Source organism: Xenopus laevis, chromosome 2L (genome assembly GCF_017654675.1).
Source record: "Xenopus laevis strain J_2021 chromosome 2L, Xenopus_laevis_v10.1, whole genome shotgun sequence".
Classification (NCBI taxonomy): domain Eukaryota; kingdom Metazoa; phylum Chordata; class Amphibia; order Anura; family Pipidae; genus Xenopus; species Xenopus laevis.
In genome coordinates, this window is record NC_054373.1 from 115,944,683 (window position 1) to 115,958,651 (window position 13,969).

Consider the following 13,969-nt stretch of genomic DNA (forward strand, 5'->3'; position numbering starts at 1 on the left):
CTGTGCTTTAACTAATATACTGCTGAAGTTAGGTGGAGAAATGTATTGTTAATAGTAATATTTTCCTATATTTCACTTTTTTTTTTAAATATATTTTTACCCCGGTTTTGTTATAGACAGAAGATCTCTCCGACTAGTGTCCTGCTCTATATCTTTAGCGAAACAGTTACAGCACAGTTGCAAAACAAAGCGAACGCTCGTCTGATTGTGACGTCACTATAGAACAAGAATGTTTCCGTTTGACAATTAGCTTCGCTGAAGATGCAGAGAGTTGCAGCTCTTAAGATACAGAGAGTTGCAGCTCATAAGATACATATAAGCCGCAGTGCTAAGCATTTCTTATCGCTGACATTAGGTTATTCGAAATGAAAAAAAATGTGTATTTTTTTTTTTAAGAAACTTGCATTTGTAATAATCGCAACAAAAACCTCGCAGTTTAGCAGGGCCTTGCAGTATTAAGAAAATAAATAAAGTGTCTTCAGTTTAAATCTTCCTAGTGCATTTCTCCTACTGCCTCGATCGACAGTCCCCACTATTATTACAAAGAAGACCCCAGGTCCCTTTTAGAAAGTCACTTCTAGACACTTTTCAGATTCGTATTGTTAGGCAGGGTCCCATTTGCTGGGTACAATGGCAGATCCTGGGAAAGTCACAGAAACCATAGATAATGTAAATGCCCCCCACCACCCCACCCCATAGTCTGCATTGAGCTATTGCTGATCCCTTTATATTATATATATACACACACACACACATATATATATATATATATATATATATATATATATATATATATATATGTATATATATATATATATATATATATATATATGTATATATATATATATATATATATATATATATATATATATATGTATATATATATATATATATATATATATATATATGTATATATATATATATATATATATATATATATATATATATATATATATATATATATATATATATATATATATATATATAAAGTTATACATGGTGCTCCTTTATTGTCTGGGGCCATTAGTGTACGAATTTTAGAGTTATTGATATTATCTGCAACATCTGGCTTCCTGCAGGCATCTTCCTAGTAGCTGCTTGGAAAAACATGGATGAAAATAATTTCTACTCACCAGTGTAATTCCCTGGATGAGAATAAAAATTATGAATAAAATGTGCTGAGAGAGAGAGAGAAGGCATTTTCTGACTGCATCGAAGCGAGCTCGGTAAGATCCCCCTTTGCACTGACTCCTCTAAGACAAGCTCTCCACTAGTCTATTATTTGCACCAAAATATATGAAAATTTATGCAAATGGAAATCAGCACTAACTGTTCTCCCCTTGTTATACTTTAGGGTTTTTTTTCCCAGACAAAACAATGGCACACTATAAAGGAGGGGTGGCTGGGAGAGGAGGGATTTGTAGTTTAGAAAGGGGAGAAAAAGAAAGAGAGAAAGTTGAAAACAAGTGTATATTTGTGGCTGATACGTTTACACGTGCCGGATCGTAGAAAATCGCGTCTAACCCGCTGTTAAAGTGCAACTTCCAGCTGATCTGTGCGGGGGATGCTGGGAATTGTAGTTTAGCCGCTGCCGGAGGGCCTGTAGTTGACCATCCACCTTGTGGTTATTAGAGGGGAGGCTGATGGAGGGGGATCTGTTTGCTGAGGAGCGATCGAGTTTCATTGGGCCACCTGAGACGCCCTTTGAAAGCCGCTAGTGTGCAGTTGCTAGCCGCCATCTAGACAAACTGCTCAGTGTACATGAATGAAAGGCGGCCCATGGCACGGATCCTTATCCTCCCCATTCAGTGGAAACAAAACCACGAGACTCGCTCGCTTTCTTGAGCCGGATCCAAGCAAAATCGCCTGGAAAGGAAAACACTGAGTTCTGGCAGCGACTCTGTAACCGCCTGCACCTGGGCATCTGAGTCTTTATTCAATGCGATCTGTGTTACATCTCTCCGGCCTCTGCAGAGGAGCTGGGGCCCTGGGAAGCACGGGGCCAAGGGAACAAGGCAGCCCTTGTGTTGTGCAGATCATTGGGGCTTTCAAATACAAATGGCTGCAGGCTTCATAGAGATGACAATATTGTTGCTGGCCTTATCTATCTGGGATATATGGGGGCGAGTAGGGTGGACAGTCATTCACAGGGCACTAGGTTAGAGAAAAAGAGAAATATATGTGTATACTGAGTATAAGTGTATCTGTATATCTGCAACATCGATCATAATGCTATAGATTTAATCGAGTTATCACATCTATCTAATGTGCAGTAGGGATACCTCTGGTTAAACTACGAATCCCAGCATCCCTTGTGAGCACAAAAGAAATAAAGGAACAGGTGGAATGTGACTGCGTGAGAGAGACAAGTGTCACTTTATGGTAGGAAGCAGGTTGGACAGCAGACCCCCTGGTAGTGGCCAGTTAGCCATTCCTTTGCTAGCCACTGTGACGTTGTGTCGGATCACTGAGATGCTTTCTGCTTGCTCGCTATGAACCCCCCAGGAGAGAGCTCTTCTCTGCGCTTCCTATAAAGCGACAGAGGGTTACAACTCAGCACTGAGGCACTGATAAATCCTTGCTATTTGATATTGAGACTGTTTGTGGCCATAACAAGGTGCTATTGGCTCCCAGTGGTCTCTTAGCCACATCGCATAAACCCATCGATCTCCAGTAATATTGTGTATCGACCACCAGCGCGCAGAGAATCCTCTGTCTTTTCTCTGTGGCTCTGACTCTGCGCGCAGAGAATCCTCTGTCTTTTCTCTGTGGCTCTGACTCTGGGCCTCTGCCTTCTCTCAGGGGTATCACTCTGCTCTTGTTAGGGAATTTATGTCCAGCAAGGGGAGCTGTAATGGAAGTGCTGTATTGTAGATTCCCATCAACACATTGCTTCAAGTCACTTGTGTATGAACATATGTGCGTTTATGTGTGATTGTAACATTCAAATCATATATACATAAACATATATATATATATATATATATATATATATATATATATATATATATATATATATATATATATATATATGTTTATGTATATATGATTTGAATGTGCGTGTGTTCAGGGGTGACTACACACATATACTTACAGGTCTTATATTTCAAAATAGTCCCTGGCATTTCAAGTACACATAGGTCCAAACAGACCCCTTACCAGGCCAACACGTAGTTACTGTCTATGGCATTTTATAGCAGCACCTCTGGCTTTTGCCAGAATACACAGATTGCCAGTCTGGGGCTGTACACATATGTATAGATACAGTAGAACTCCCATTTTACATTTTTCAGGGGACCAGAAAATAGTGTAACTTCCAGTAAAATGGTAAATCAGTGAAATGTATTATGTACAATATATAGGTGAGACCACAAAACAAATGTAAAATGAGGGAAAACTTAAAATCAGGGGATGTAAAATTGAGGTTCTACTGTATGTGTGTATTTATATTAAAGGAATTGCTCAGTGTAAAAATAAAAACTGGGTAAATAGATAGGCTGTGCAAAATAAAAAATGTTTCTAATATAGTTAGTTAGCCAAAATGTAATGTGTATATATGGAGTTATGTTTAAGAACTGTGAGAATTGCACGTGCGAGTTAGTATGTGTGTGTGTTATGGATGTATATGGCTGATCTTTATGTGTTTATATCAAATATGTGCTTATGTATCTGTGTATGTTTTAGTAATGAGGTATGTTTGTGGGGGTTTGTGAGTATATTATTTATGTTTGGGGTGACTGAGAGTGTATCATCTATGTGGGGTGACTGTGATTGTATTATTTATGTTAGGGGTGACTGTAAATATATAATTTATGTTGGGGTAACTGTGGGTATATAATTTATGTGGGGGTGAATGTATTTATATTATTTATGTGGCTATGAGTATATGATTTATTTAGGGGTGGCTGTAAGTATATAATGTATGTTGGGGTGACTGTGAGTATATAATGTATGTGGGGTGACTGTGGGTATATAATGTATGCGGGGTGGCTGTGAGTATATAGTGTATGTGTGCGTGAATGTGAGTATATTATATATGTTGGGGTGACTGTGGGTATATAATGTATGTGGGGGTGACTGTGAGTATATAATGTATGTGGGGGTGAATGTATTTATATTATTTATGTGGCTATGAGTATATGATTTATTTAGGGGTGAATGTGAGTATATTATATATGTTGGGGTGACTGTGAGTATATAATGTATGTGGGGTGACTGTGAGTATATAATGTATGTGGGGTGACTGTGGGTATATAATGTATGCGGGGTGGCTGTGAGTATATAGTGTATGTGTGGGTGAATGTGAGTATATTATATATGTTGGGGTGACTGTGGGTATATAATGTATGTGGGGGTGACTGTGAGTATATAATGTATGTGGGGGTGAATGTATTTATATTATTTATGTGGCTATGAGTATATGATTTATTTAGGGGTGGCTGTTAGTATATAATGTATGTGGGGGTGAATGTGAGTATATTATATATGTTGGGGTGACTGTGAGTATATAATGTATGTGGGGTGACTGTGGGTATATAATGTATGCGGGGTGGCTGTGAGTATATAGTGTGTGTGTGGGTGAATGTGAGTATATTATATATGTTCAGGTGACTGTGAGTATATAATGTATGTGGGGTGGCTGTGAGTATATAGTGTATGTGTGGGTGAATGTGAGTATATAATGTATGTGGGGTAACTGTGAGTATACAATGTATGTGGGGGTGAATGTGAGTATATTATATATGTTGGGGTGACTGTGGGTATATAATGTATGTGGGGGTGACTGTGGGTATATAATGTATGTGGGGTGACTGTGAGTATATAATGTATGTGGGGTTACTGTGAGTATATAATGTATGTGGGGTGACTGTGGGTATATAATGTATGTGGGGTGACTGTGAGTATATAATGTATGTGGGGTGACTGTGAGTATACAATGTATGTGGGGGTGAATGTGAGTATATTATATATGTTGGGGTGACTGTGGGTATATAATGTATGTGGGGGTGACTGTGAGTATATAATGTATGTGGGGTGACTGAGTATATTATATATGTGGGGATGACTGTGAGTATATAATGTATGTTGGGTGACTGTGAGAATATAATGTATGTGGGGGTGACTGTGAGTATATATTGTATGTGGGGGTGAATGTGAGTATATTATATATGTTGGGGTGAATGTGAGTATATACGGTATGTGGGGGTGACTGTGGGTATATAATGTATGTTGGGGTAAATGTGAGTATATTATATATGTTGGGGTGACTGTGATGAGTATATAGTGTATGTGGGGGTGGCTGTGAGTATATAGTGTATGTGTGGGTGAATGTGAGTATATAGTGTATGTGTGGGTGAATGTGAGTATATAGTGTATGTGTGGGTGAATGTGAGTATATAGAGTATGTGTGGGTGACTTTGGGTATATAATGTATGTGGGGGTGACTGTGGGTATATGATTTATGTGTTGCGTGCGGTACTGCCAATGGATCCAGGCTCACAGCCCATGATGCTCTCGCTTCCCAGTGAGGATGGGGGAGAAGACAACAACTGCCCGATTACATCAGCCATTTCCCCAGTTAATCCCTTTCTTGTTGGCATGAGAGCAGCTGGTAAGTGCCGGGCTATCGGGCGCTCCCAGGAGTGAAGTTGACGGCAGGCGCGGTGCATATAACACAGTGTATGTTTTGTGGGGTCCACATTGCCAGCTCCTACGACACTTTGCCTGAATTAAAAGGCAACCAATCGAAACGGCCGGAAGGGGGGGAGAGCCAGTCAATGCCGGGATGCCAATCACCCAGCGTGGAGCCAATCAGCGGGGGCCCTGCACTCGTCTTCCTAGTATTTGGGCTAGTGTAGTGGTTGGTGTGCTCGCTTCGAGCAGGGGAAACATTCTCCAGTCCCAGCTCAGTGAGGGAGGGACACAGGGAGCTGTCACACAGGGAGAGAGAGAGAGAGAGAGAGAGAGAGAGGGGGAGCCCAACCCAAGCAACTTGCACTGACTTACTGTGGGCAGGAGGCACATCCCAAGCTTCCACTGCAGCGGGGGGCACTGAGCAAAGAGCTGCAAGAGTAGGATGTGCCAGATGCTGCCCATGCCAGGGACCCTCGCACTGACCACTGACTCTTCCAAAGGGGGGGCACCGCTCCAACAATAACAACTTTGTGCCATGCATCTTCATCACCGCCGACAGTTTGGGACAGGAGAGCGGCCAAAGTTGTAGAAGGAGAAGCAGCAGCAGCAGAACGTGCCCCGGTCCTGCAAGTGTCATGTGCTGGGAAAGAGACGAGTGACGGACACAACGAGAGACTGGGAGCGAGTAGCGATTTGTTACCCTTGGACAAAAGGAGCCACACGGGGTTGTTGTTTAGCCAGTGGCATCCGCTAACAGGTGAACTGAGCTTGGCTGCGCGGAGGAGGGGGGAGCCTCATTGGGAGACATTGGCAAAGGGCTGATCCTCCAAGGACAAAAGTGCATCTCAAGGGGGAAGCGTTGACGGGCTGTTGCGGGGGAGGACGAGAGGAAGCCCCAAACCTGTGGATAGCAGCGTGCAGGGGGGAAGTGATGGCTACGGCTGCCTCTAACCCCTACCTCCCCAGCAACAGCATCCTCTCCCCGGGATCCATCGTGCACTCAGACTCAGGGGGAGGAATGCAGCCTGGAAGCGCCGCCGTCACCTCAGTGGCAGGAGGTTACCGGGGGGACCCCACGGTGAAGATGGTGCAGAGTGACTTCATGCAGGGGGCAATGGCTGCCAGCAACGGGGGGCACATGCTGAGCCACGCACACCAGTGGGTTACTGCCTTACCCCACGCAGCGGCAGCGGCGGCGGCAGCAGCGGCGGCAGCAGCAGAGGCAGGCTCTCACTGGTCCAGCAGCCCGGTGGGCATGACAGGCAGCCCGCAGCACCCTCAGCAACAACAGGACGTGAAAGGGGGAGCTGGAAGAGACGAACTGCACCCTGGGGCCGCACTGCATCACCGGCCACCTCACCTAGCACCCCATCAAGGACATCCAGGAGGCTGGGGGGCGGCAGCCGCATCACACATTCAGTCAATGGCAGCGGGGACTCCACAGCAGCAGCAGCAACAACAGCAGCAGCAGCAGCAGCAAGCTCTTCTATACTCCCAACCGGGGGCATTCACTGTGAACGGTATGCTGAGCCCACCCCCGGGGAGCCAAAACCTGGTACATCCAGGACTAGTAAGGGGAGACACGCCAGAACTCGGGGACCACCCTGGGCATCATCATCACCACCATCACCAGCATCAACAACACCACCAGCAACAACAGCAGCAGCACCATGGCGGGGTGAACAGCCACGACCCCCATTCTGATGAGGACACCCCGACCTCGGATGACCTGGAGCAATTTGCCAAGCAGTTTAAGCAGCGCAGGATCAAGCTGGGCTTTACTCAGGCAGATGTGGGCCTGGCCCTGGGCACCCTCTATGGCAATGTCTTCTCCCAGACCACCATCTGTAGGTTCGAGGCGCTCCAGCTCAGCTTTAAGAACATGTGCAAGCTCAAGCCTCTGCTCAACAAGTGGCTGGAGGAGGCCGACTCTTCCACGGGCAGCCCCACCAGCATCGACAAAATCGCAGCGCAGGGCAGGAAGAGAAAGAAGAGGACTTCAATCGAGGTGAGCGTAAAAGGGGCATTGGAGAGTCACTTCCTTAAGTGCCCCAAGCCGTCGGCTCAGGAAATCACCAACCTGGCGGACAGCCTCCAGCTGGAGAAGGAGGTGGTTAGGGTCTGGTTTTGCAACCGCAGGCAGAAGGAGAAGAGAATGACCCCACCGGGGATCCAGCAGCAGACGCCAGATGATGTCTACTCCCAGGTGGGCAATGTAGGGGCTGACACGCCGCCTCCTCACCACGGGATGCAGACTAGTGTGCAATGACTGGAGTGGGCACCCAGCAGCTGTCTGACCGACCAGGCAATGGGAGGCAGTAACCATCACATTCAGCAGCCAGGCTCGCCCATACTGCTCTCTTTTTTATAAATACATTTATAAATATATAAATATATATATACAGTGAGACCCAGTTACATTCAGCAAAACGCTTGGACTCCTACTGCCGTGGCACGTGGGTGGAGATGCAGAATTGCACCAAATATCTGCAGAGGTTCCTTTTTAATATATATATATATATATATTATATTTTTAATATTGTTTTTTATTTGCCTTAGGACTCCCACCCAGCTCCAGCAAAGATCATCCCCTTTGCCACTTTCCCTCTTCTTCTTCTATAAGAGCCAATATTTTGCCCAGCATTAAGCATTATAAGGGATATCTATGTCTGGGGTGTTTTTACTTTATAAGAAATATTTGTCCTTTTTTATTAATATTATTATTGTGACCATCCAGTAAAAGAGCTAATTAAAGTGAACTGACCTGGAACTTGCAGGATCCGTGGGGCTGAGTTGTCAAAATAAGAAACTGTCAGCTGATCCCCACTGGTGCCTCAGTGCCCATTTTTCCAGCTAAGCGAGGGAATAGGCTCATGGCGACCAAGCGACCAGTTGCAAATTATTGGAATATATTTCTCGCGGGGATTAAACAGGGTACAGAACATCAAAGTCAGAGAGACAGTCTTGGCACCCGAACTTTATTCTCCAATATCAAACCAGCTTAAATCATTTTTAAGATGTCAAGTACTGTACTTTTTCGTGACTCTTCCAAATTTTGGGAAAGTAGCACTCTCATGCCCACATTTTTAATCAAAACATACAATGACTGCTTATGATTGAAATATATTTAAAATACTTTACTTTAGGAGATTTAAATTCTGGACATCAGCAGCTGCACTTATCCCCCTCCAACCAAGTCCATTGCCAACTCTGAATGGGTGCTGAGGATGAGAGTCAATAATACTGCCATTTCCGTGCAGTGATTTTGGTAGGTTTTAATAAACAGACTTGAAAAAAAAACAAAAAAAACACAAACAACAAAAAGACTGAAACAAGAAATTTAGATCTATCGAGGATCTTAAAAAAATGTGCTTTATATTTTCATCAAATGACTTCTTTTAATATTATATTCAGAATACCTATGGACTTCTGCAAAACGGTAATTTATTTTTTTTCCCCCAAATCTTGTATTACGTGTTTTTTTTCTGAGACGAGCACAAATCAAAAATGGAAAAAAAATATGGACAGTAGTAGGTTACAATGGTCTCTTTTGATGTGATCATTTGATTGTAATTTAATTTTAGTAGTGGTTCCGTATGAGCTGATTGAGAAAATAAATTTGTTAGAATGATAAAATCCGTGTCTGATGCATAAAACACTCATGTTGGCCATAATATTTACTAGGCAAAGATCAGAATTTGCAAGGAAATGTTTGTTCAGTAGCTTTAAATAATGTAAATGTCTGTTTCTTCATTCTGCAAGTGGTTGATCCCCCAATCCTAACCATATCAAGTTTATCCTAATGAATCCACTCTTTGCTGTCTCTTTTACCAGTGACGAAGTTATCGAAAAATGTGTATCTCACTAATCGATAGTCTGGGGGGGGGGCAATAGCATCTCTAGAATCCATGAACATGGAATAGTATTTGACCCCCTGGCCTTTTTGCAATTCCAGCAGAAACAAAATATATTTTACTGTAATTATTTTTTTTGTATTATTTTTCTTTGCAAACCATGTCCAGAGAATATACCGCATCCAATATAATTTAGTCGTATTTCGTATGTTGGGGGTTTATGTGGGTAAGATTGATTCAAATGTGCAAATAACCCATATTAATATTAAGCAATGCTAAGTTAATCATTTGTGCCCATATAGTCCAAGTAGGAGATGCCATAATGGGTTTAGCTGGAAACAATTTTTTTTTTTTTTTTTTTTTTAATTAAATATCCAATCTGACTGTATGTTTATTATCATACATCAAAATTCAGTCCCAGGGTTTGTAAAAAAATGGCATTACGGGCTTTTCCATCTCCTTCCTCTACATCCAGCTGTGGAGAGCGTTCTGCTGGGTTCTGCTAAAGACTTGCATCTGTTGTATGTAAACTCGACCCGCTACATCGTTTGCATGTGAATTGTTCAGCACACCAAACCTCCACTGCATTTCTAAATTAATACAAAAAAAAAAATATATATATATATATTATATATATATATATATATATATATATATATATATATATATATATATATATATATATATATAAACACACACACACCTTGGGTTGTAGCAAGCAGACCAGCAGCTTCATGAGGCCTCCTGTCATTGGTATGAATCACGCTCATGCAGATCTCATTGTTCAGACCAGCTTTATTTTATCTCTCAGGGTGACAGACAAATCCCACCTACAGCCCCATTTGTCTGTACTGGAGAAGTGGTTAGAGAGAGAATGATAACAATCCAGGGGTGGATGCTTTCCTATCTGTCAGTCTGTGTGTGTTGTGGTTCCTTGTGCTAGTGTTTAAGGTGCCTTAAGGTGTGTTGGGTTGTGCTCACTGTTCCCAAGAAGACCCAGTCAGTGCCAGGTATCTCATATACATGGGGTAAAGAGGCTGCTAACCCACTGGTGCCAAGGTACTGTGAGAGTCCTGCTGTTGGTATCAGATTGTGCTAGGGTGGGTGGTGTGTGTCTTGGGGATTTTGGTGGCTGCATTTGATATTTGTATTGTGTATTTTGTGCTAGTGGTATTTGCAATAAGGTCACATGGTGCCGTTGCAGTAGTGGTTGTACTGGGGATCATGAAGCTGGGGATATTGGTACATGGCACTTCCTTTAGCTGTTTTAGACAATGGTCTCCTTATTCAGCCCTACTGCTCCCTTTCTTCTGTCTGTCCCACAATGGGAGTCAGGTGCCTGGCAATGCAGAGTCCAAGGCCACAGATCCCATTGGTTGCTGTGTTGGTGTGTGTTTCTTTTAGAACCCTGCTGTTTTTGTTGTGATGGTTTAGTGAGCACATTTCAGTGCTGAGCTGAGAAGCCTTAACCCCTGTCTCCACATCCCCCACCTAAATATGCTTTGTAATAAAGGCAGCTGTAGGGTCCCCACTCCCAGAGGATAACTCTAAACACATCTACCAACACGTGTAACTGGATTTATTATTGCCTTTATTTAATGTTATTTTGTTTTTGTTCTGTTCCCTTAAATTATATATATTTGTAACCTATTTATCTTGTTCAAAACGTTCTGGTTGTATTTATCCGTTTATTTTCATAATAAAATAGCCTTGTCGAGCTAATATAAACGAACCAAGCGGACACAGTTGTTGTTGTTCTTAATGCAGCCCTCCCACATGAGAACTGGAGCAGGGAAACTGATCATTATGCTGGGCAGCACCTCTAGCACGACACTGCCTATACATTTATATCCATTATGTACATGTGCTCTGGAATACTAAGGGCTGTTATTCGGAATCAGAACAGGAGGCAGCCAGTCATCTGGCACAGAGAGGGCTCCCAGGCAAGGGGCTTCCTAAAGCATCACAATATCCCCCAGAATAATACATATGTATGCAAGGGTGGCATTCACCATTGGGCTCTGTTCCATGTATATGCAGAGATAGTCTTTATACACAGATGTGTTCCATGATTATATACAATACATACACTCGTCCATAAATAGTTTTTCCATTAGAAAATATCATTCCTGGCAACTTCTAAATAAACATGAATGTAAAATGTTTAGTGGTTTTACATTTCAATGTAATGAAAGCTGTATCTATCTGTCTGTTGATGTGCTCTGCATTACTGGTTCTAACTTCTGAAGCAATGTAGCAAAAGCTGACTGATTCACCAAGGACTTCTGCTACCTTGGGGGTGGTTCACCTTTCAGTTCATTTTTAGTGAGTTATAGAATGGCCAATTCTAAGCAACTTTACATTTGGTCTTCAATATTTATTTTATATAGTTTTAGTTTATATAGTAATAATTTGCCTTTTTTTCTTCTGATTCTTTCTAGCTTTCAAATGGGGGTCAGTAAAGCTGCTTTTTATTACTCGTCTTTCTATTCAGGTCCTCTCCTATTCATATTCCTGTCTCTTATTCAAATCAAATTAATTTGGACCACAGCAACCAGATTGATGAAATAGCAAACTAGAGAGATGCTGAATAAAAAGCTAAATAACTAAAAAAAACAAAATATAACTTTCTACATTATACTAAAAGTTAATTTAAAGCTGAACAACCCCTTTAATCAGAACCAAAAGACAGAATGATGTGTTCTTACTATGAGCAGAGAAGCTCTCTATGTCTCTGCTGGAGTGAGAATCTTTAAATTAACAGTAACATCAGAAAATGAAATTCTTTCATTATATATAATGCAGTGTTGCCCTGCACTGGTATAACTGCTGTGTTTGCTTCAGAAACACTGCTATTATTTATATAAATAAGCTGCTGTGTGGCAATTGGGGCAGCCATTCAAAGGAGAAAAGGCTCAAGTTACACTGCAGATAAGCTCTATAGAACATAATGGTGTTATCTGTTATCTACTATTTATCCTGTGCCATATAGCCGTTTTTCAATTTCCACCATTGCTCTACAGCAGCTTGTTTATATGAACTATAGCAGTGTTTCTGAAGCAAACATATCAGTTTTACCAGTTCAGGGCAACACTAAATGATATTTTCATTACTTTAAAACACTTTCATTTTTTGGTGTTGCTGTTCCTTTAAGGGGGGCAGTGTGTGACGTCATGCCTGGCAGCTCTAGAGGTGGCTGTGACCTTGACACTGGAAGAGGGACACCATACAGTTCTGATCTATAACCCTAAACAACAAGAGGCCACACTTAGGGGGCAGGGGGATGAGAAATGTGAATAGCGCCAAGGGGATCTCTCAAGCAATTTTACTAAATTTGTTGATTGTTTGCGCCTGATTACAGTTCACTGAGAAAATGTGATGTTTAATTAAAAAAGAAATGACGTGCGAGAAACTGAATGTGTTTGAGAAACACGTGGTTTGTTTGTTCTTCCATTTCTTTTTCTCCTTTGGTGGGAGCGCTTGGACAGGAAAAAGGTGTGTGAAAATGACCCCCTTTAGAAATATATTTGATAAAAAAAAAAAGTTAAAGACATAGATTCAAAAGAAAGGCGAAAATACCTTCTTCCAAACCTAAAGATTGCCCTTCAGATTCAACATAACGTGTAGTGTGATGTAATAGTTTCGATGGTGTCTTTACTGGTTTATGTGCGTTAATACGCGCCCATTAATTCGGTTCAGTTTGTGCTTCTTTCTAGGTACTTGCAGCAATTACTCTGGTCGCCTTTAAGTCACTTACTTTGACTAATTAAACTTTAAAGTATATAGCGCCGGGTCTGCATCACATTGCCAAGCCCTGACTCCTCACTAATCCTTCATTGAAGTTCCCCAACCGTGGATGCTCTTCCAGCCCGGACCTTGCCCTAGTCTGTACCTCGTTACTCACTTAGCCTGCCTGGAATTTAGATTTTTGTCCTGTCTCTAGATTGCCCAGCTTTCTCACTGACTATAGGCGTAAATTGCCATACTGATATGTCTCACTCTATCTCCCTTGGTTTCTCAGCCCTCACAATGCCAGCAGCTATAGAGATATTTATGATGCACAAAGAAGGTGTCAAGTGTAACGAGTTGTTCTGTTCTGTAGCACCGATAGGGGTTATTTTTGGGCTTTTGAAAAGTTTTTTTGTAGATGTGAATCTGGGTAACATGAGAGCTGACAGTGATGCTTTATTATGAATAGTTTGCTAATATGAAATCCTGTTTTCTGGATTATTTACTTGTTTTATATGGGCATTCTCTACTTTGGCACATCTTTCAGTATTAAACCCATGATCCCAGACACTTGCACCCCAGTACTGAGAATGCTCCCATTTAGTCATTATCCATACTTTCTCTGTCTTGGTGCCACACAGCACCGAGGAGTAGAAAAATGACTAAAATTGTGGGCAGGCGGGTTACTCTGGCCAAGTAAATGGGTCAGACTTAGTGCAGGGCTGGACTGACTCACAGACTTGAGTGCTGAT

The 13,969-nt window shown here is 42.0% G+C and overlaps 1 protein-coding gene across 1 annotated transcript; it reads left to right on the plus strand.

The window, feature by feature from the left end:
* Positions 1 to 5,763: 5,763 nt before the first annotated feature.
* Positions 5,764 to 11,224, plus strand: LOC108708413 (POU domain, class 3, transcription factor 3-B). Its single transcript, XM_041582373.1, has one exon. The coding sequence runs from the start codon at positions 6,566 to 6,568 to the stop codon at positions 7,901 to 7,903; it is 1,338 nt and encodes a 445-aa protein (XP_041438307.1). The 5' UTR covers positions 5,764 to 6,565; the 3' UTR covers positions 7,904 to 11,224.
* Positions 11,225 to 13,969: the final 2,745 nt, after the last annotated feature.